This window comes from Lathamus discolor, chromosome 3 (assembly GCF_037157495.1).
Source record: "Lathamus discolor isolate bLatDis1 chromosome 3, bLatDis1.hap1, whole genome shotgun sequence".
NCBI classification, from domain to species: domain Eukaryota; kingdom Metazoa; phylum Chordata; class Aves; order Psittaciformes; family Psittacidae; genus Lathamus; species Lathamus discolor.
Genome location: NC_088886.1, coordinates 130,537,396 through 130,561,881, shown reverse-complemented (window position 1 = coordinate 130,561,881; position 24,486 = coordinate 130,537,396). Strand labels below are relative to the sequence as shown.

General features: G+C 46.0%; 1 protein-coding gene across 1 annotated transcript in view; it reads left to right on the top strand.

Moving 5' to 3' along the window:
• PAX2 (paired box 2) overlaps window positions 1-24,486 on the top strand; it is a 100,193-nt gene that overhangs the window by 43,065 nt on the left and 32,642 nt on the right. Inside the window, 2 exon segments of the mRNA XM_065671775.1 lie at window positions 3,629-3,714; window positions 5,787-5,906. Of these exon segments, the coding sequence (XP_065527847.1) occupies window positions 3,629-3,714; window positions 5,787-5,906 (206 nt within the window).

Here is a 24,486-nt window from a genome sequence, read left to right as displayed (position 1 = left end):
TTTGCAGGAAGTGCCAGTTTGGGCCCCTAATTAAACGCAAATGTGGTTGTTGGAGTCACTGACTGTGATGGAATTGGAGCAGGGATGAATTTAGTACTAAGTGACAATTTCTTTTGGAGAAAAAAAAGGCGTTTGAAATACTGGCATTTACCTCAAGAAATCAGCACTGCTGACTGGTGTTCCAGGATCTGTGTGCCTAATGCTTTTGGGAAGGGCTGAGGAAGCGTCCTGCAGAAAGGCTTGTCTTTCTCCAGTGTCTGGAGGCAAGAAGCCATCAAAGGCAGCAAGAGGTGAGCAAGGCTTTGCTCCCTCTTACACAGCAGTAATCCAGAAATCCGAGGTTTGAGGCAGCAGAGCTGGCTTAGTGCGTATTTCAGTCTCCAGTAAGGGTGAGAAGCTTTCAGCAATCCCCGAGTTTAAAGACAGCATTATTATGCTGCGTCTGTTGCTATAGGACCAGGTCAGCTCTGTTCATCTTTCATCTGCTGTTTCATTAGGTGGTCTCGTGTAGGACAGACACACTCAAAGCCTCTTAAAGCAGCAGCAGCAATGCCTACCTATCCTGCTGTTTATCACTGTTCCTAAATGAATTGATCCAGAGCGATGCACTGCTGTATTCCATACTGAGCGTTACGGTCCTGAAATTTTTCCTATTTCCTTACAACACTAGAGTTCAGTCACAACTATAGGGCAAAGGAGAACCACTGGAGAGAGCCCCTTCATGACCTGCCTCTTCTTTTAGTCATAGGAAATACCTTCTACCTGAGACTTCATTAGATTTTCTGTGCATTTGATGCCAAGAATTATTTGACCTAAGACACTGGAGGTTGCACAACCAGAACTGCTCCCCTTTGCTCACTGTTTCCAGACACTTCTTCTTGACATAAAACCAGATTAATTCTTGGGAGGGGAACGTTTTTGAACAGAGCCTTTCACCTCTGGGTCACTAGATGAAATCTGGCTCTGGTCAGTAGTGACCGAAAATCATTACCAGCTGACGGCTACTTGGGGAAATGAGATGGTGAGTCTCATTCCAGTTCCTAATGGACACATCTCAGCAAACACAGTCACAACTGGCACTAACTGGCATTCTCAGCTGAGAGACCACAAACTAAACAGCGTTTAGTTCATCCCTTGCCTGGGTTTCAGAAGTATTATGGACATGCCTTCTATATCACCATTGTTTCACAGGCTGCGTTTACTCTAAATGGCTTTTCAAAACTTTGCCATTTTTGTGCAGCATGATTCAGCACAGCCTGATAGTCCCAATATAATTAGGCTCATGTATGGTTCCCCTCAGTAGAAGCTGAGCTGCCTGATGCCACCTCCCAGTACGAATGGCAAATCTGATGTCATGTTTCAGTATGAACAGAACTGTCTGATGTCATCTTAGTGCTAACAGGACATTTTATAATATGACATCTAAAGCTGCAGGGGAGATCTTCTAATCCATTCACTGTGCCACACTACACTAAAACATAACACAGTCTTAATGTGTAGGTTAACTTAGGCACCCTCAGGCAAATTTTGGATAGATGGACAGATGGATGGATGGATACATTTATACAAAGTATACATACATTATATCACTCTATTGATTTTTAAAAAGTTCCAGGTCTGCCTGGCTATAATGAGATTTTTGAACTTTGTGTTGCGATCAATGAGGGGAATATTATTGGCCTGGAGAATTGATATACCCGCTCTCTGTGGCTTGTTCTGCTCCTGGACTGCCCCTGCCCCCAAGGTGTACGATTCCATCAGACACTTAACCTCTTTTACAGTGTCATCAGGCTAAAAGGAATCTAATAGTGACACGGGACTTGTGCTCAGCACTCTGGCACTATTGCTTTCCTGTCACAAATAATTTATAGCTTTCTATTTCCATCCCTTTGCCTGCACCCCATCCCCTTTTTCTGCTTCTCTGGGCTGGGGGAAATCAATAAACTCACACAACCAGAGTGGCACTTCAGGGGGTTTTAGGGGGAATGTGAGAGAAGAGAAAAGAAAAGAAAAAATCAGAAAAGAAGAAAAAAGTTGTATTATTTGTCCCAGCACAGACTTCTCAGATCAGTTCCTCAGCTAGTGCAAATCAGCATGACCTCAGAATCTGGCCCTGTGAGGTTCTCAGACACCTTTCATATAGGTCCTCAGCAGCTATAGATTAGGGCCTCTCATACCACTGACCTATATGGGGTGAGGACCTGAACCTCCATCCCGAGTTAGAACCTTGATATTCCCTGTCTTCAGCTACGTCCCAGGCAGTCCCTCTGTCACTCCAACAACTACGCAGGCTTCATTATGTGTGTATCAGAGTTTTGTAACATACTGACATGTTACGCTCTAAAATACCTTTCTTCTCCTAAGAAGGTCTTGCTCTCAGGAGTTGTGCCCTCTCAACATCTCTGCCTATCTCTACCCATTCTATACCACCCACTAGCCACACATGTCCTCTTTGAAGTTTTGCCAACTTATTCTTTAGAATGAATCTTTAAGAGAAGCTCTCTCTTTGGTGGAAAGGAGTAATTTGTTTTCACTTTCTGGAGAGATTCTGGGGGAGAATTTAAAGCTAATGTAATGCAGAGCTGAGAGTTCCAGAAACTCAGGCTGAAGAGCATCTGCAGTGCTCACCCTAATTGGAAAGGTTCGTTTTAATCTCAAAGGAATTTGGTCTCAATGGCCTTCACAGGTCATGGCTTATTTGCCAAGTTCCTTGGTGAGGCAGTTGCTCCTGAGTCACAGATACCCACACCTGCCAGTAGGCAGGGACCTTGACAGTCAGGTACTAGGTGCTAGTGATTTTCTTTCACCGCTGACCTCAGCTGGGTTTAAACTAGTGACCTAGAGGTGAAAGATTTAACGTAACAAGAAATACGGCACTGACAATTACAGTTCACTTTATTTGCATTCTTGAGCTTTGTGTGATTCACTGAGACATCTACCTGAGTTCCCATGCTGAGCTCATTTACCTCCTGATAAAGACCAATTTTTGCCCTCTTTGCTGGAGCTTCTTTTTCCCGGTTAACTATATCCCATCACCACTTTCTACGGATGCCTTCTGCTCCCACTTTCTCATTCATGAAGGGCAAGGGCTTTGGGCAAGCCTTCCATCAGTTCAAAGCATTCAGCATTCAGTTCTATGCCAGAAAGGTATTTTTTAGGTACACAACAAAATTAAATCTACACCACTTGTAAATCCAGCAGTGGCTCTATTATCTGCAAAGACTGCCTTGTGTTCATGCCAGCAGATCAAGTCCTAAATGATAATGCAGTTGCTAACACACAGGACATCCTTCTTGTTACCTGAGCACCATAGTTTTGCAGTGAATACCCAGGTTTCGGGGAAAGATCATAGAATCATAGAATCATAGAATAGTTAGGGTTGGAAAGGACCTCAAGATCATCTAGTTCCAACCCCCCTGCCATGGTGATGACAGAGCAGAGCAAGGACAGTCTCCTGAGAACTGGACCATTGAAGCAGTACAGTCAGGACTGCGAGAAGGCAAATGAAGTGACTCTGCCGCATGCAGAGCTCAGGCCAGACCTTCAGGTTCTCAGCTGGGATCGTGGGTATGCAGAGGCACACAGAGAAGTTGAAGTTGAGTTCTGAACGTGTTCTGCTCTTTTTCAGGATCATCAGAACCAAAGTTCAGCAACCTTTTCACCCAACACCAGATGGGAGCGGGACAGGTGTGACTGCACCAGGACATACTATCGGTAAGAAGATTGGCATGAAGGGTGGTGACAGGACAAGTGGAAATGAGGATGCTGCTTAGTTGAGCGAACAAAGTCTGACAAGCAGATGCTAAGCAGAGCAAAAGTGAGGTGGGGGGGGGGGGGGGGGAGGGGGAGGGAAAGGAACCTCATTGGAAATCAGAGGTTTCTGTTCTTCGTTTCCCTCATTCCATTGCAGAGAAGGGAATTGTGGCAGAGAAACCAGCCCAGGGTAGGGGTTTGCTCTGCCTTAACATCCATTTCAAATTCACACTCTTTCCTTAACTTCCCTAAGGAGAAGTATTTACCACTACCCTGTTTAAGCATCAGTCTTCAACTGTTGTCTCCTTACTCTGATTCTTTCCCCCTCTCTCTCCCAATTTCTTATCTCTCTCTTTGCTGGAACTGGTCCATTTCTTCATAGTAAAAACAGACATGGGTAAGATATTCCTGATGCCTCATAACTGAGTTCTTCATTGTTCTGGCTCTACAGCCAGATATCCTATGGGTGTATTTCACTGAGAAAATGCATTTTCTGCTGGGGCAGATGGGTTTATCAAGGTGAGCAGAAGATGGAGGCTGTAATAAAGTGACCAAATGTTGTGTTTAAAGATACTGTGCTAGATGTGCGATCAGGTACTTTTCACTCTGTGGGCTGTATGGTGCATATGCTGTTGTAGCTTTATACAGTAATAATTCAGAGCAGGAAAAAACATACAATATTTTGGGATGCTGCGATATACGGTGGCCTAAGACACTTTCTGAAATACTGTTGGTTACCGAGAATTAGCTGCTATACAAGGATTTACTGGAGAATACAAAGATTTACTGGAAAGTGATGGTCTACATGGGACAGAGCTGGCAGATACAATTCTGTACATGAATTGTGTTCTGGAGCACAGTGGAATTAATGGGCCAGTATGGAAGAGCATTTCTGGATGCCCTTTTAATCCAGACTTGCGCATTGGACTGGGAATCACTAACTACAACAGATGGAGCTGGCAGATATTATTCCTTCTTGGAAAAGTAGTGGATGTCTAGGGAAAGCAATGGCTGAGCTGGGATAGTGATTGCAAGTGCTGCTACTGGAGTGTCTCATTGCTCTGGGATGTACTGGGAAGTGTGGGTCTATATGGCATACTGTTGACAGGTTTTGCTCCATCCTGGAAGGCTTGCATTGGAGGTATTGATTGCTTCAGGACAGTGCTTTATGAGTTCAGCGATGGGTAGTGGCATGCAAGAAACTTGGGATATTCTCCCCATTACTGGGACATGCTGGGACATAATGGGCATACCTACTGGGTGCATAGCTCTACTTGTTCTATACTCAAAAGCCCTGATTATCATGAAGTGATAATTTCTAACCTGTATGACTTGTCATTTCTGAGATATTGGAAACTCATGAGCAGTCTTGGACAGCCCTGAGTGGCAGGAGGAGTCTGTCTGTTGACACTGGTTAGTACAAGAAGGAGACACTAGATTTTTATTAATCTGGGTTGGAATCTGTATCCCCAGCTCACCATTTGGTCCAGTAGGGAACTGAATTTATTGGGCCAATACTGAAGTGCTTCTAACCCTATGCTAAGAAGGTAATTTCTCAATGAGTGTTTTGGATGGACACATGAGAGGCTGGTCTGGCTAAGACAGAACATGTGCAACTCCTGGTGGAAAAACGCTGAGAGGAAATGATCTGGCAAAATATGGATGTACTAGGAAGCCACTGGAGAATGTGGGCTATGCACCATTGCACTCCGTTACTATGGCACGCAATGGGAAGCCTGCTCTGAACTGGGATGTAACAACAAGGTTTAGTTAGCTTCTTGATGGAATACACTTGCTTGTTATTAATGGCCCTGTACTGGAAGGCTGTTGAACTATGGTATAGGAATGGCAAAGCTGGGATGCAGCAATGTTAGCAGTAGGACGAGTATGAGTCTTTCAGTGTGAGGGACTGGAAGTCTACTTAGTGCCCAGGCTTTCCTATGAGACTGGTGGCATGTGTAGCTTTCAGCTGCGGGATCCCTGAGTGCTGTGCTGCTCTCCTCATGGCCCTTTTTCCCTTTCCTTTTGTCCAGTGCCCAGCACAGCATCCCCTCCCGTCTCCAGTGCCTCCAATGATCCAGTGGGCTCTTACTCCATTAACGGGATCCTGGGGATTCCTCGGTCGAATGGCGAGAAGAGGAAACGTGATGAAGGTAGGGGGAGGGGAGAAGCTCATCCTCCCTTTTATATTCTTTGTCCCCATGTACAGGCTCCAATTTCAGGCCAAGGTTTGCAGCTGCTCCAGGGGCTAGATCAGTTTTAGCAACAGAGACCAGTTCCCCGCCACTGCCCTGCTGGCTTGGAATTCTCTTCTTCTGAGGTCCTTTCATGACAGGCTGCGTCTCCAGACATCTGCTCAACAGGCAGAGAGCCGTCTCCATTGCTGGAGCTGATCCCAAGTTCATTCACTGCTGGAAACGGCTGGAACTGAACTCCCCAGGTGCCAGCAGGTGCCCAGACTTTGAACTGCGGGTAAACATGGTTTCCCCGACTCACCCGTTTCAAACAAAATGCTGTCTTGGAGAAGCACCAGCAATGTGGGAATTATCTTTCATTCCCTTTGCAAACAAGCTCCTGCCCTGTGAAGCGCCATGAGCTACGTTAGCTGGTGATTATAAGGGCACAGTTTTCAATGGGTAGCATCTACCACAGCAGTAATGCCATGCTTGCAACAGTCTGAAAGCAGAACAGGAAGTCTTTGGAGTACTGTGGCCCTAAGGATGTTACCTAAGAATTTCAACAGGGCTCTAAGGAATTAGGATTAAGCCATCTCCTTTTCCTTCCTACCTGCTGGGAAGGACTCAGAGCAAAGTGAAATGAGCCAAAAGTTGGAGCCTCAGGTGTAGATAGACTAAGTCAGGATGTGTGGGTGAGGTCTTGGTGCTCTTAAGGCGGCTTTGTAAACTTTTTTCCTTAAATCTTGTTCTTTTAATTTGATGCATTCAAAAATTCAGGGCCAGGAGGTGACCTTTTCTAAGAGTAGTGCCTGACCAGCTTGTTCAGTGCAGCCCTGCCTTCAGTATGTTGTTTTCCACTGTTGCCTGTTGCATGGGGACAACCTCTTGGCAGCACTGGTGGCTCAGTGTGCTATGTGTGCTGTAAGCCCCAGACTGCGTGGTACAAGAGAACATGAGGGTTCTCTGTGTGATATGTGGTGAGAAGAGAAAGTTCTCCTGAGAGAGATGCTGTATTTTGGGAGTTTGCTAGTGATTTTCTCAACATTGGTTCTGGTGAGGTTTACATCTGCAAGTTTTCGATCCAAATAAGCACAGTAATCCTAAGGAAAAAAAAAAAAAGGCAGCCATCATGACCCCTTTCTCCCTAACACAAGGTGAAACTAGAGGCAAGGACCCAATCCAGCTCCTGTTAAAACAAATGGGAAGATTTTTGCTGATGTCATTGGAAATTGGATCAGGCCCCAGAGGAAGATCCATTTCCCAGCTAGATGGCAGTAGGGCCCAGCTAAGAGAAAAGTGTAGCAATGGAAGGGCTCAGTCAATGCATCAAAGTCAAAAAATGTCAGGAATAAGAGAGTGCAAACATTGCAAACCCCTCCAGCATTTCCCATCATTACATATACAGCAAATAGTGCCATTTCAAACTCAGTGACAAGTTTCTTTAACGTTTGTGCAAATCTCTTGGCAGTTATTTGGGGTTTTATTAAGCCCCAGTTCTCACACAGTCCACAGTGGTGATCACCAGCTCTCAACATGGGGCCTCCATATCTCATTTTGAAATGAAGCAGTTCAGTTAGCTTTGGTGTCCATTCTTTCCAAATACCTGGAAAGATCATGCCACTTTAGATGCATCCACACAGTCACTTTAAGCCTCAGAACCTGAGCTTTTCTGGAGCAGTACAATTAAACACAGAAACAACAGAGCAGCCATCTAAGACTGTGACACTTAACAATGATATACTGACAGTAGGAACAACTCTCTGCTGTTGCCTGTCCTTAATTCATCCCAGATTTGATTTATGAAGGGCAAGCAATACTCTGCAACTCTCTGCTGTTGGCCAAGAGCCCATATATCCTACTAGGAATCAAAACAGTATCAGACAATCCTGGAGATGTTGCCTGCCCTTAGTTCTCCAGAGTTTTAGGCAGCAGTTACATGACACAGCTGCAACTATCTTAGAGAACAGCCTCCCTCTTGCCATCCCAGATACCTCCTGCAAGGAGATGTCGCACTCCTGTCCCAGATGAACCTCACATGGGACCCCCTGCCAGCTGCTGAACACCCCTAGCCAAGGGTTGAGTTATCTGGGCTCACACTGGCCTTAAGAAATGCTGAAAGACATCATCACTTTGCAGGGTTGGGTCCTAAGGCTAGAAGGGTCCATGGGGACATTTGCACAGCCAGTGAACTACACACACTCCTAGGAATCTCCCTTATAGCAATGAGGACTCTTCTTGCTCCTCGATGAGATGGGGATTAGCAAAGCCTGGCAAGAAATCCAGTGTAGGTATTTCTTTCATGCTCTTGCTGGATGCATACACCTCCTCAGTATTTCCCAGAGCTTCTGAGCACTGTTCTGTTCCAGTTTCTTAACTGCAGGGTTTATTCTCATGTTGAAAAGCCCTTATGAGCTCCCAACGCACATCTGCTTCCCCAGCATTTTGGGGACGGCTCTTCCCTAAAGAAGGCAGAAGAACCAGCACTGCTGTCTCTTCTTTCCGCTCTGTTGGACCAGTTGTGCTGCAAGGATTCCTCTGTGAGGAATGCAGTTCAGCAGAAAGGGGGAAGTACCAAGCTGCTCCTGAATCCCTGGTTCTGAAAACCTTGTTAGCAACCTCTGTGACGGCTGGGGCAAACAGGGTGGGAGAAAGACAGAGGAGCCTCTATCTGAGCACACCCCCTCCCCCAGGTCCTCCTTGCTGCAGCTGGTGCCTACATTAGACAGTAGCTCAGACGATTAAGAAGAGGAGAGATAATTATGTGTCAAGATGATGTAGCAGAACTCCCGAGTTGGACAGAAGGAGCCAGACAGATGCATGAGGTGGGCTCAGCGATGGACGCTGACAGCCAGGTGTGTCCCTCACAGGGAGTTAGAGGGAAGAGGGAAAATCCCAACCTACTAAATCTGCTGGTTACAACTGCAAGAGTAACCTGAGAAGACTACGGCAGTGAGAGAGCTAGCAGGGAGGTAGCTCTGAGTATCTACTAGTCATGACAGGGAACTGTCAGATCACAAGTCTTTCCCCAGAACTCAGTGTGTCTTCCTCAGGTGAGTGCCTGGGAAGGATGGTCAGGATTTGCCCTGTTAAGCCTATGTATTCCTTTTGTTTCCATTTTTGATGAGTGGTTTTAAACCCTCTGACTTCCACGTCAGATCAGACAAAGCAGAGACTTGGTCTCCTATGATTATAAAAATAATTTGGCTAAAAAAAGTTCACCACCACTTGTCTAGCACGGTGTGTGCCACTTCATGCAGTCTATGGGCACTGTCAATGCTGCTGTTATTTCCCTCTGACCTTCCCCACCATTTACACACACCATCTTCTAGAGGCAGAAGTGGCTCTGCAGTATGTAAGGACTTTCCCAAGACCACTGAGGGTCTTGCAGTATCAAACTGCAGCTGGAAACAGGAATTCCTGGCTCTTCACAATCCTAATGTTGTAATATGCTGTGATAGCAAGCCAAGCTCAGCAGGGTCATTGTCAGACTAAGGAGCAGCAGTAAGAAGTCCAGAAGGATAAAGGAGAAAAATAATATGCAAATATTTCTGTTGTTGCATAACCCCATATACTTTAGTTGATAGCTAAAAGGATGAGAACAGGGATAGCTTGGAAGCACTAACAAAAAATAAATATCGTCCATACTGTAGTCTTGAGTACTGTGTAAGGAGAAAAAGGGAGAGCTGAAGAGAAAGAGAAGAATGGATAGATGGACAGATAACTAGAAAATATGAAAACAGTATTTCAAACTGTCCTTGCACGCCACAGGATCTCCAGCTGGGTGAAACTTGGGATCTGTACAAAACACTCTTACTAGAGATTAGAGATAGCTCTTTCTCTCCATACCAGTCTACAGACTTCCTCTGTAGACCCAAATTCTCATTTGGGATTCGTCTTCCAGTGAGGCTGGTCTTGTAACATTCTCAGCATCATTAATCTTGGTCCCTGACAGTATCTGAAGTATTTGACAGCATTACTGGCAATAATATCTGCAGTGCTGAAAATGGCAGAGATAATATCCCCCAGTATTATTGGCATTAGCGGGGATCATATCTGCAGCCTGTTATTGGTGGGAGCAGGCATAATGTGTCCAGTATTATTAGTATCAGTAGTAATAAAACTCATAGGCTTGTTAGTATGATCAGTGCTAATATAAGCAGTAGGTTTGTGGGAGAGGAGGGGATGGAGTGATTGCTACTGTAAATGGCAATAATACTCAGGCTGTTTGCAGTAAAGGAATCCCCAGTGGAGATGGGGGAGCAAACCTGAGAAAGCAAAAGCTCCTCCTTTCCTTTCTTTCCTTTCTTCACCTGGGGATCTGATGATCAGGCTGATTTACACTGAAGTAAGCAATGCAGGACTGTGTCAGTGCAGGAGGACAGTAAAGGGTCACAAACACTTTGTCAGGTCTGTGACAGCGATGTTTTCCAAAGAGTGTTAGCTGTATCAGTGCAAGTAGTTCACTGTACACTTCAAAAAGGGGTTGACCTATGCAGAATAGGGTGCTGCCTACTAGCAATGGGAGCACTTACACTGTTAGTCATGTAGCTGCAGGACAGTCAGCATAACTGCCCTTCTCATCGGCACTACTCATGTAATTTTCTGCCATTACCACAACACCTCTGCTGAGAAGCACTGCTTCTGCTGAGAAGCATTCACTTCTCAGCAGCGCTTTCTCAGGTGCTTTTACCTGAGCACTGCTTCTTCTCAGCAGTGCTCAGGTGGCTTTCTCTTCCCTCACCCCACATGGCAGGGCTCTGACTGCAGGGCAGGGGTTTGGCAGTGTTCAGCTTGGGAATTCTCCTGCCTGGCTGTGATCTCATTTTCCTACCAGGAAAGCAGAAATGTCTCCTTCAGGTGGAGCGTAAGGCAGGGAGATCGACAGCAGTCCCAGTACCAAAAGTCATGTTTTTCTAAATACTGCCCCAGGACATAGATTGTCTTGAAGAAATTCAGTTGTTTAAGTGGAAAGTAGTGCAGAAAGATGTGTAATGTGTTTAAGAAGGTCTGAGGTTGGGAGCAGATACACAGCAGCTTAGTGTGCCACTGCAAGTATGATCCTATTTGTGCTGTTCAGAGCGGCAATGATAATACAATTTCGGAGAAGTAGTTGTGACATTTCAGGTGACTTTGTGTCATTGTCAGTGGCATCAGTATACGTCTGCAGGCAGCATGGCTGTGGTTATCATGTTGTAACTGCATCCCTACAGGTTGTGGGTTTGTGATACTAATGATGAGATTAACTGTGCCAGTGCTTGCTATGCTGCCCCATTACACTCAAGGCCGTTTCACTCTTCACAGGTGGTTGTGAATTGTTTCTGGTGGTATATCTGCATCACTGCATACAGTAATGTTGTTTTGATGTGGTAATTGTTGGTACACTGGTGCAGGCTGTACTGTGTTGTGATTGCAATTCATATAGTTGTTACTGCAGCTTGACATAACGTATTGACAGACAACAGACTGTCACCTGGCCACGAGTGAAGTCAATACAGCTATGTCACGGCAGCACTGTGTTGAGAACTGTGTGTTTTCACAAAGTACGACCATACTGTTCCACAGCATACTGGGGTTGTTTCAGGACATACAGCATGCTTATGCTGTCATCTGCAGTATGATGATGCTTTGTGGTTGTACTAGGGCAGAGAGGTCTAGCCCTTAACTGCCCTATAGGGAAATACACTTATTTTCTCATGCTGTCTGTGTACATTCGCAAAGAGTATGAGTGAGTTGTTTCACTTGACTGTATCATGGCACCTGATGTACGTTCATCTCTGGGCATATTAGATTTATATTTGTTCTCCCAAAACTGTTGCATTGTTAAGACAACAGAATGTGTTTGGACCCCCGCAGGTAACACAACAGCACTGCTGTCTGTGCTGTGGCTGTGTTGTTCCATGCTGTGATTTCTTGTCACCACAGCTGATCTGTTTGCGTTATTCTATATGATTGCTTTATTGCAGGTCAGCCATAGTCTTAATGACACTGGAGACACATGCAGTTACATTGCCCCAGGTGCTAACCCCATGTTCCAACCATCACACGCATGGTTGTAGGGTGTGTACCCAGCAGCTTATGGCTGTGCACATGGAGTGAGCAGTTTCTGGAGGGCTTCACGCTCCCACAGTGTCTTCCTCCTACTTTCCCTGGGACTGTGTTGTTGCATGCAGTTTAGCTGAGTTTCCTGCACACAGCGATGGTGTATCACTGCAAAGCAGTGGTCACAGGGGACATCCAGTCTCACTGTGACTATACACACAAATACGGGTAACACTCCTTCAATTCTAGATGAAAATGCAAATTGAAGAGGGAGTTTATTCTCAGCAGCCACTCGCTTCTCCCTCTGGAGGGTCTTTGGCTGGTGAGACTCCTAGAAGGACATAAGAAAGGTACCTGCTCATCCTGCACCTCTTGAAATAAACTGCAGGAGGATGGTAAGAAAAGGGAGAGTATGTGTCAGAAAAGAGAGGAGGGGGAAACTGGATAAAGAGAGGACAATGAATAAGCAGCACAGCACTATCAGAAATGTGGGCTGCTGCACCACAAGTCTGGCGGTCAATCTGTAAGCAAGAGAAACCGTATGCATGTGTGTCTGCACACATCCTGGGAATTTGGGGGTACGCATTGCTCAGGAGCACTTCAGGTAAGGGAGAGTTAACAGCTTACATCACAGAAAGCAGTTTGGACAGAATACTCTGCTTCTGAAGCTTACAGTGCTGCTTAGTTTGGCAGGGTTTGGTACTAACTGAAGACAAGCTGGTCTGGCTTCAGCTGCATTTGTGTGCATCTCTGCTTGTGTGTTAGTGTCTCTAGAAATGCACGCCTGTTTGTTTTTGTATTTCTGTGTTAGGATCCCTTATCTGTGCTTATATACTGGAGTGAGTGGCAGGTTGGACCCGTATTTTTGTGCATGCCTATGGAGACCTGGAAAATGTGTATGTTAAGCTGTGTATAATATTGCCTAGTAGAAGAATACATTCTGTGGATCATATGGATGTCTGGGCATGTATGGCTCAGTATTAGTGCTATGTATTCTGATGAATGCCAGGTATTTGTATTCACATTTGGAGTATATATATGAATGTTGTATATTTGTATGTATATTCTGTGTGTATGTGTTGTTACATACTTGGAGTATCACTGTATCTTTGTGGTTGCTGGATATGAATATGTAGCCTGTTAGTGCTGTGCACTTCTGTATATAGTTTGTACAGATGTGTATTTGCATTGGGGTTATATATTTGTGTGTTTGTTGTGTATATACATATCTTGGTTGTTCGTGCTTGTGAGAAGGTTGTTTATTTATGTAAATAGTGTGTATTTGTTCACATAATTTGATTTTGTATCTGTGCATTTAAGGAATTGACTTGGAGTTCCAGGTTTTTGTTTAGTTAGTGTCTGTATATTTTTGTAAGTTATTTGTTTATTCAGAAATTACATGTAATTGACATGCACTTGCATTAGTACTCTTTGTGTCCCAGTCCACATTCTTGTGTCTTTAAATGTTATTGGCTAGACCGCATGAATCTTACCTATGCACAGAGCTTTCCTTTAAGTTTATTTGTGTGAGCACCACGAATGTGTGCTTGCCTGACTGTTTATTTATAGATATTTAATTTGTGGTTAGATCTTCCACTTTGACTCATTTCTGAGAGGGGGTGTTGCAGCTAGTGTGTCAGCAGGAGTCAGGCAGCCACAATTCCTCCCGGCGCCTCTGCCTATTCTGCTCTCCACCTGAGCAGAGCCTGCTCCAGAGCTTGGCTGGTGCCTGTCTCTCTCTGCATCCTCTTGCTCACTCTAGATGAGTTGTACACTGGGTCTTGCCCACATTCAGGGAGGTGACTTGCATTTTTGCATGGTTGTAAAGAGCATGGGAGTAGGAGGGAGCATGGTGCCTGGGCCCTTGAGGATCCCAGGTTAATGCACAGTGGATGACAGAATAAACTGCTAAAGGGATCAGGAATAGCTGGCAGTGTGCAGGTAAATGGTATTTTAGAAGGTTGTTGGTGGCTGGTATTACAGTGCATCAGGGTGCCATGACAGAGGAAGACAGGGATGACACCATTTTGGGGTCAAATGACGTGGCAATGAGACATAAATGCAATACTGATATGAAATTCAGGTGACATGGCACTGAGGCACAACAGGGATCAAGGTGACATGCCGATGACCCAGGCTGATCTATCAGAACAGGGAAGGCTGTGAAACCTCCACTGAGACTCAGCTGAATGAGGCACAGGAGAATAGGAGGAGCAGGGTGAAGAAGACTGGAGGCAAATCAATGGCCTGTACCATGGCTGTAGGAGCCAGGTCACCGGCAGTGTGGGACATGCAATGTCTCCACAAGGAGATCAGCTGCATCACAGAATCACAGTACTGCTAGGATTGGAAGGGACCTCTGGAGATCATCTAGTCCAACCCCTGCATCCTGGTGTGAAGAGCTGCGGCAGTCTGTTAGCAGTGGCTGTTCACATCACAGTGATGGAGAGCAGGGATAACACAGTGATGACATCAAGTGATGGACATATCCTGTGACGGTAGCCATGCACCATAGGGACTGCGTGGGCAGGGGCACTATTCCCAGTTGCTGGAAAAACAAAGAACCTAACGGGCAGTAAAACAAAAACAAAGGAGACTTGGAAGCACCTGACAGCACTAATTCATCACAGCCCAAGATTTTTTTTTTCCCCCTCATGTTCCCATTATATTTGTTTGTAAAAGTGGAAATCAATTTTGAAGGTAATTTTCTGGAAAGAATGGAAGGGAGGTGGGAGGGCCGGATAAGGCAGAGATGGCAAGAGGAAAAAAAAATTTAGGCCAGGCACAGCCCAGGGGCAGCTCTTGGCAAGGTGAAAGAAAATTGCATATTCAATCTCCATCCATGAATCTCCCTCGCTGCTGCCCGCCTCCTGCTCGAAAACAATGAAGGCTTTCTCCCCTACGCTGCACAACGCCTGAGTATCAGCGCTCACTTTAACTTCAGGGTCATTAATTCACCTGATTATTGCAGGAGAGGAGAGGGTTGCAGAGGCATCCGTTCTAAAGAGCCCTCCCTTAGCTCATCCTTTGATTAGTTTGGGGTGGGGGGACTTGAGATAATGTGTTGTCCTGGACTCAGTTTAAAATGGGAGGGGTCGAAGAGGGGGTGGAAGGTGGTAGAGGTGGAAACGGAAAGATGTGGCCCGGCTTGCTGTGGAAGGGAGGGTTGGAAAGCAGTCATTCTTGCGTCCCTCTGCTGTGGTGTTATTGCAAATTAAAAGTAGCATGTTCCACTCCATAGCTATCTTTCATGGAGGGGAGGGGCATGGGTATATGTCGACATGGGGATGGGGGGGGATCTTATCATTGCTTCTTCAGCAGCCCAGCGTAGTGTCACCCTGTGAGGTGACATTTGAATTTACAATTCCGCTGAGAAAAGCCATTAATTCACAAATTAACATTTCTCCCTCTCTCTCTCTAGCTCTCTCTCTCTTCCTCTCTCTCTCTCTCATGGATGTGCAAGCAATTGAAAAGACAAAGGAAATAGCCTTAAGGAAGAGACTTTACTGCTACTCTGTCTGTGCAGAGATTGCTACTACTGCTTCTAGATAGATAAACCAATTACCTGAGCTGCTCTGCTCATGGCAGCCTGCTATTACCTCCTTTTGTAGAGCTGACTCCATTGCTGGATTACACTGTGTGTATCTCATTAATGTAAACCAGCACCAGTACTGTCCCTGACCCTTCTTGCCAGAGCCCATTGCTCTACAGTGGGAGAGGGAAGTGCCAGAGGAGTGAAGAGCAGAGGTGATGGTAGGCACAATGTACTTCCTAATGCACAGGGACCAGGCCACACAGAGAACCTGCTTAGAATACCTGTGTTGAGCTTAGAAGAGAGATGGGAGCTTCCCTTTTATAGAGGAGACAGCATGACATTAACCCTGGTCTCTTCCATGTCTTGGTGAGTGGTGAGCTCTCAGAGTGATGCACAAGAGTGTCAGGTATGGGCAGCCCCTTACAGATCAATTCTCAGCATTACTCTGAGTATGAAATAGAAATATGCATGGTAGGCAGATGCAGAAGTGTGAGTACAAACGCTGCGTATATATAGCTATAGGCAGATGTAGCTGGCTGCACCCAGGAGCTAACTGACTCAGAGGTACACAACAAACCTCAGAATAAGAAGCAAAAGTAAGCCTTCTATCTCTACAGACTGAGAGGGTCAGATTTCTCTGTAGTGCAACACCACTGAAAACCAGTCAGTGATGCCTGTGGAGATGTTCTTGTCAAAGACTGGATGCTACTTCTACACAGCTGCCAGTCCTGTTCTGATTCCCTTTTGTTGCACTCTCTTGCCATGTTCTTTCTCACATGCTTCTGCTGTCACTGCTGCTATGGGTGCTTGGACAGCACGTGTGCAGTACACACACAGAGGCACTCAGCTGCATGCTGATGTCAGCCCAGGCACACATGTGTGTCACTAGCAACCCTGCCTGTGTATATTCACACCCCTGCAGGATTGGCTTCTCCCCACCTCCTCTGCTGAGGTCCCTGTGAGTGGCTCCAAGCCTGCCTGCTGGGGTGCACACTGGACAGCAGCTTTCTGAGCACCTTCTGGTCCTCTCTGCAGACAGCCTTGTAGGAACATACCTGTCTACTCCTGTTCTTCATCTGGGTCACACAGCTATGTGTTTTCAGGGAGAAAATGTCCTAGCAGTGTGGTTTACATAAAGACTTGCATGTTCATCTTTGCTCACAAAGCACCCTACCTATATTGAATTGGACAGAAATGTTCACCAACGGGTTTTTCACCCTGTAAGGGTTTAATAGGCCCTGTTCAATCCATTCTCCTGGCTCTCATGAAGGGCAGAATCTTACAGGGGGCATTTCTCTCAGCAGAAGAAAACAAGATCAGAACTGCTGTTTCTAGAAACCTGGTCTCCACATGCTCAGCACATGGAGTACAAGTCTTTCCCCAGCACTGCCTCAGCTTCTTAAACATTCCAAAAAACTTATCCTCTTAACAAGAGCATCCGCCTGTCTTGCATTCCCCGTGCCCCACACCATGCACAGCACATGGCTGGGAGCAGCATCCTGCAGCCAGTGCTGGAAGACGGATCATGATCAGTGGAGGAATCGGCAGGCAGTGCCAGTAATTCAAACCATCCTGACCGTTCAGTGAACCCGAACCTGCTGACCTTGACAGCACTACACAGCAGCGGCCTCAGGAATCCCAACCTTTAGAGAGGCGTTGGTGGAGGATGGCTTCTGCTCCCTCCCTTTCCTTCTCTCTGTCTCCCTTTACAATCATATCCTAGCAGCCAAGGGGGCCCAACAGTCAACCCCCAGTGCACCAATTAGCTCCTAATTTGGCTATCTCTGCACTCCCATGTCTATGTCAATGTAATGTTAAGCATCGCTTGCTGTTCATAGATGTAAATCATTCCTATAGAGGGGTGTCTTCTTGTGCTAAAGGAAAACTCTAAGCACCTTGCTCTCAGACTGGGCCACAGAGAAACCCGTCCTTCTCCCAGAACGAGGGCTGCTGCTGCTTGGAAGGAAAGGAGGAGCTCTTTGCTTCCCTAAGTGACAGCATCAGATTCTCCAGCCTTGTTTCTCTGGGTCCCAGGGGGGAAGCAACAAGATCTTACCAAGTGATTAGCATGTGAGAATCCTGGCTGGATAGATGAGGGGCACGGAGGCAACCCAAGTGAAAGGGAGAGAGAGAAAAAAACCCAACCCAACAATTTTGCTTTATTTTGCCACCAGAACCTGCATTAAGGAAAAATGCAGTTTGTGAACATTTTAAGATGTCCTGGATTTCCTCCAGCTACCTCTGTAGCTGCAAAGCAGGATGTGAAACAAGCAGCATTTTGTGTTGGCCTGCAGAGGCTAGGCTAAGCTCTAAGACCTTGCATATGGAGGACAACTCTGTTTACAGTAGATGGCCTGAAAGAAGCAGTTACAGATACCTATGTATCTACCAAGACACGGCAGATACGTCTGCCTTCTGTCTCCATCCATAATTCTTTGAAGGTGATTTTTCCATGCATCAATAAAGGAACACTTTGAATAGGTGTCAAATACAATTCATGCCCATTTCAAGTCTTTTAAAATGCCAGAGTTTTGTCAAGTACCCTAAAAATAATGCCTAGTTCCACATTTCTCCCTGGCTTTTTCTTCATCCATCCGAGCATCCTACTGCTTATATCCCATCAGGTTCAAGGTACAAAGTCCTCTTCCCACACAGCTCAACAGCTATGGGAAAACACACAGGGGCACGGTGCCAGAACAGGAGCTAGGCCATGGGTATCAGTATTTGCAGTTAGATGTGGAGTAGGTCAGGATTTCTTTCTCTCACTGGCTCTGCCTTTTTTGGGAGCTCAGAGATGTTATTCTGCTTTACAGCTAGGGGATCTGCATCGCAACAGGTTTGTAGGTGTCTGATCAAACCTTAAAGAGGTGATCATTGTGTATGAAATGTCCATCAAGTCTTGAGTGTCTTCTAGTCCTCCCTTAGATGTTTTGGAAAGGCTGTTATAAAGGACAGGTACACTTCCATGCTTGGTTTCCCAAAGGAACTGTTGTTTTTTGCTTTACGTTTTGGCATCTAGTATAGGAAGAGGTAGGCCCTGAACAGAAGAGTTGACTTTGCAAGCAGATCAGAACTAGAGTTTGGGACAACTTTACCAAATTCAAGCAAATTAAAAAACAAAAAACCAAAACCTCCCCTAGCGAATCCTCAAAGACACTTACAGCCCTTCTCTGCACAGCTTCTTGTTTGTGAAGCTGATTGCTAGTCATGACTGGGCCACCTTCTGTTTGGGGACTACCTCTTACAATTTGGAACACATCTCCAACATACATGTTACAGAGATCATATCAGTATAGGTTCCTTCATTTACCAATAAGGGCCTTTTCATGAGCTCATGCAGAAAGATGCCAAAATGTGCTATTAATGATTTACAATTATTATAGGAATGTGAATGCAAAAAAAAAAGAGTTAGCATGGTGGCAGTCTGAGCAGATTGCTGCATATTGCAAGCCGGTAGCTCTTTCATGGCATAGCATTCTGCAATTACCCATCCTGTACCATATATTGTTTATTAACCTTCCCAGTCTTAAGATCTCATTTACTACTGAAATGTGGCTGACTCTCAGGTGGACCATGGCAGATGTTGAACAATACAGAGCATCAACTGTGAAATTTTGCTGTGCCATGTCCAAATGAAACCACAGGAGAATTAAGATATGCTGTGGGTAATCACTCAGGCTGGATTTTGTTCAGGACAGCCAGGTTAATGTCTGCACTCTTGCAAAAAATGCCATGGGAATTTTAATGACTCTGAATGATTGGAGCCTTTGTTTTATGGCACGTCAAAAATGGCAGCTCTAAAAACACTCTGCTAGAGCACTGGTTTAGTGCTGACTCAGAAGAGCTTCCAGTAACATGATGCACTAGCATCTGGCTGAGGGGCAGGCACAGCCTTCTTTGACTTCTGAGGTTAAAGTAAAAGAGTGTATGAGGGGAAAATAAGGCAGAATTAAAGGAAGGGGAAGTCTAGAGCAAGGGAAACGTAAGGAAAGGAGGTATTAAGAGGCATGTTAGTGGGGGACCAAGCCAATGGAGCCCAGTAGGAATTCATATTTTCTAGACAGTGCGTTAGAGGTGTCCATGGCCTGATCCAGTTCTGCTGAGCCCTAGCACTGGTGGCCTCTTAGGTGCCAGTGTGCTCCACTGGAACCTCAAGGATCTCCCAGAAACTAGGATATGGTTCTGGATGAGGACAGCCCAGCTCTGTGCTCCCTCCCTTGTCTCTAGTGGCCCTCATAGCAGTGTTGATTTGCATGTCAGCCAAAGCACTGCTTGAGAGGAAAAAAACCCTCCGAGTGTGGCGGTGTCAGCGCTCGCTGTTGTTCGACAGTGTAAAATTAAATTAATAAAGCCCCCAACACAGGAAAACATAACAGGAAATTAATGGCCTTTACTGTCGCTCTGATGCAGTCATTTGCAACCCTGCTTTCCGCACCAAAGACTTCATAAATGCAAGCAGTTTCTCTAAACAAGCATAGTTAGGGCTGCATGCGATGTAATTTTTTGCATTGCTTCTGTCCTTTGGAGCTAACAAAAGCCACTCTTTTTTATGTGCTTACCAAGGGGGATTCTGCCAAGAAGTAGCTCCCCAACAAATGGGCTTAGGAAGATGAGAGGTGAGAGCTAAGTCATGCCAGCGATGCTAAGAACATCTTCTGCCCTGGCAGAGGGAACAGCACAGCCCCTGGTGCCCCGCTTCCCTGCAGCAGCTCTCCCTGAGGGCTCTGTGCTAAAGGCAGTGTTGCAGACACCACAAAGCATAAATGAGGGTAACCCTTCTCATAACTTTCATGACGTGTAAATCAGTATAATCACTGAATGGAAGACACTTACAGATTTACACTAACTAGAGGATCTGGCCCGCTGTATGACAGTGCTGCTTGCCACCCTGCCAGTATGAACAAAGCAAGTGTATTGGGTGCTGGAGGCAGCTGCATCTCTATCTGGCTAACAGTCAAGCCTAATAGTGCTAGCAAGAGATATGGGACCTACACTCTGTCCCTCATTACAATGGTGTAAATCCCCAGTGTCTCTTCTGAACTAAGGAAATTGTGTATCTCCAACAACCTGGCTGAGAGCAGAGTATGTCCACTCACCTCCAGCTTACCCAAAGGTCACAAAGCTGTGCTGACTGCTTGCACAGAAGCCACCAGCTTAGACAACCCAAATCCACACCACATCTGCACACACATACATGCTGCATGTAGTACATGCTGCACATAGTACATGCTGCTCATACCTCTGAGGCAGCTGCTTGCATCCTAACACCTGGAAAGGCCTTGACTAATATATTCAGTAAGGCTGGACATGCAAAACCTAACACACAAACCTAAATCTGTTCAGACTTAGTTTCCCAGATGCTCTGGGCTGAATATGCAATCATACACTCAGATGCTGGAGTAAATACGTATGATTTTCATACGCATACACACACTCGTTTCCTTAAATGCACTTTGCATGCTCGCATGATAATCCAAGACAGATCTGAGTACACACTTCATTACACATTTGCACACACAATTCATTTCATTTACATTCTCATTGAGCATTGCCATTTTGCTCATGTAAGCCCTGCATTTAAAGCTGCACTGCCCATTCCTGCTTCATCTGAGGTGCTCTGTCATACACAACCCCTGTGCTAAAAGCACTGCAGACCCCAGCTGTCAGTCTCCAGCACACATCACAGTCTTTGGTCAGGCACACTCACTTCCTTGCATGAGCAGCCTTCCTTGCTCACCGATTCCTCATCGGAGCTATATCTTCATTTCAAAACGTAAATTCCCTTTGTTTCTGAGCCTTTCTGCTCTGAGCCTGAGCGTGTAAGTAACAAGTACACACAGTTCATGTGTTGCTGACACACTTAAATTACGGAGACACACTGACCAGCACAATACCATCAGCTAGCATACTCAAGTTCAGGCTTGAAGATTCCCTTGAGACAAACGGACACAGGAATCTGAACAACTGTAGAGTTCACGAAGGCAGATATACTTCCTTGAGGTGCTATTACTCCAGCATTCATCTCCCACTGTAGCTATGTCTTTGGGATACTGTAAATAACCTGAACTTGCAGTGTATCTTCTCTCAGTACCACAATATAGATCCCTGGTAACACTCCTTCTCTATGCATTGCTGAACCTCGCCAGCCCCTTCCATGCTCTGTCATCAATATCCTGCATTCATTTGGGATCCTTTCCATCTGAATTCGAGGTTCATCTTTCTCCTCTCCGTTCAGTTACCACAATCAAAGCCCTGCCAATTCTTGCAGCATTACTACATGCTGAACTACAGAACTGACCCATCTGGAGATGACACCTTCTTTCATGCTGCCCAAAGGGCTGCAAAATGTCTTCTGGAAGGAAACGTAAACCAAATTTTACAGCCTTCCTCTTCCAAACCCTACTGAGTAGGGCAAGAAAGTTGCACAGGTGAAAAGATCTCCAGATCAGGGCTGCCAGTGCTTGCCCTTGTCCCTAGTGTGGGGAGTACAGTATTCCTTTCATAATTATTGAGGATGCAAAGGAAGTCTCTAGAAACATTGTGACAACCAGACTGGATCAGCTTGTGCAGACCAGGACACCAGGACCAGACACTTCTGAAAATGCCTGATCAGCTCCCTCAGCCAGGCCTTTCTCCTTGGTCTCTCCCTTGGTTGGGGTCAGCTCAGGCAGGGATGCAGGAGGTCTGCTATTCCCAGCAGGAGCTTGATGCCAGGGTCTGAAGCCCGGATCTGATAGCACTGGGCTCCTGGCCGGACCCGTGCCGAATGCAGTGTGAGGGTCTGCATAGGGCTGGCTGCCGTGAATAACAAGCACTGGCTATCGATCGCGTTCTGAACTCGGCCCAGCCGATAGAAGGTAATTAATGACTCCATTTGCCTCAGTACCGAGGAGAACAATTGAGTTTGAAACTGCAACAACTGGCGGTGCAGGGAAAGGCCCCCTGGGATGGCCAGGAAAGCTGCCTGACAGGCCTGGGCTGCATGGGGACATGAGAAAACATCAGAGGGGAAAAAAAGGGAAGGGAAATTGGAGAAAGGAAAAGAGCAGTCTTAACACAAAAGGTGACTTGGGAAAGGGCAGCACACACAGCCGTGAGTGCCCAAAGAGTTGGACAGGGCTGCTCTAGGTAAAGCACCGCAGCAGGGACAGTGACAAAGGCAGGCTGGAGGAGAGGACAGGGCTGTCTCCCTGGCACAGAGGGATGGCACTGCAGCAGCCAGCTCAGCACCGCTGCGCTAGACAGATGCATTTCCCTTGGAGGCTTTGACAATTAGATGTGTTCTGCTGTGTCACCTGGCTGGCAGCTCTCATGCCAGTCACATTTGCTTTTATTATGACTGTGATTTTTACTGATAGTGCTGCAAGGCCCCAGCTGAGACTGGGGCCCTACAAGGCAGCAGGCAGAGATGTCACGGGGGTGGTAACAGCCCCTGCCCCAAAAGGGAACTGTACCTCCATGTTTGTGTGCCGGCTGCACAGCCCATGATCTTCCTACATGTTTCTGTGCCACAAAGGCCTTCCTGTATCAATACTTCTGAATTATTTGTTGAGATGGCCACATCCCCCCCTGAGCAAGGGTCCTCTCTGTTACCTGAAGCCAGGGAAGTAACTGTATTATGCTGCTTTGTGCTACATGTACATGATGGAGGCTTTGTTTTGCAGCTATTTAACAGGCATATTCCCTGTCTCAGATGTAGTTCAGGTTGTTCCTGTGTCCTCTGGCACAGCATTTCCTTGTTATCTGTCAGGATACTTCTGTGACACCCGTGGAGCATTTCTGTGTCTTGTGTCGAAGGTTTACACTGAACATGAGCTGTGTGCTCTCCTTTGGCAGCCCCTTGGGAGGAGAGATGTTTCCTGTCACATGCACAAGGCCAGTCCTGATCACGCTGATAGCAACTGTGTGCTCTTGCAAGGGATGCAGTGACTGAGGCCATGGTTCATCTCTCAAGCTGTTTGTTGAGATGCTTCTGATTTAAGAGAAACGTGTCCCTGTGTCACAGTACCACAGAGGTTCCCTTGGCAGTAAAAGGGAACTGGGAAAGATGGTGATGGTACAGAACAGCACTAGTAGCACACTTACTTAGGTGGCATCCCCAGACTCATCCTGCAGCTGAAGCCTTGCTTTACCACAGCAACCCTCCAACAGCTGCTTTCTTGGCAAATCCCCATCCCTTAAGCTTTTACTCCTAGCACTGTTCTTCATCAGTCGAAGTGACTGATGAAGTGGCATCCTTCATGGGATCTGCTAGTCTTTCCCAACCCAAATTTTCAGTGTGAGCCCCCCTTCACTTTCATCCACAGCTGTCTGATGGACACCACCATCTCTTCCCTAAAGTCTTCTCTGCTCCTTACTGCCACCTTTGCTCAAATCCACTCAGTTGTCAGCTCCCATAGTTTGTGTATTATGATATTTGAGGCTTCTCCTGACAGTCCAGCTCACAGTCATATGCTGAGATAGGAACTGCAATTTTTATCTAAAACCAGATATAAGTGTCTGTCCCTTGCAGTTTCAGGGAAAGAATGAAAATGCATCCTCTATAGGTTTCAACACCAGAAAACAAACACAGGGGGTTTACAATCCTTTGGTTTTGAAGAAAATATAATGATCCATGACTGTGAATGTCTCAGTGTTAGCAACACAAGACATATAAATCTGTCTTTCAGGATCATCTGTGTGAAACTTTTTCTGCTTCCTATGTAAAATCCATATATACAGTTCATATTATTGCTCTGTGAGGTTTGGGATTTGTGTACCCTATCGTTATGAAGTCCAATACTGCTGCAAGCTGTTCAGACAAGGTCCATTGTGAGGCAGCCTATAGACCTCTCTCAAAAGCTTCTCTTCTTTTGCAGATTTTAAAGCCCAGGCCATAGCGGAGCCCCCCCTACCCATCCAGAGCTCCCACCTAAAGCGTTGCCTTTCTCCTTACAACTTTGCCACCTCACCCTATCATTCCCTATCTGCTTGCTTTGATCA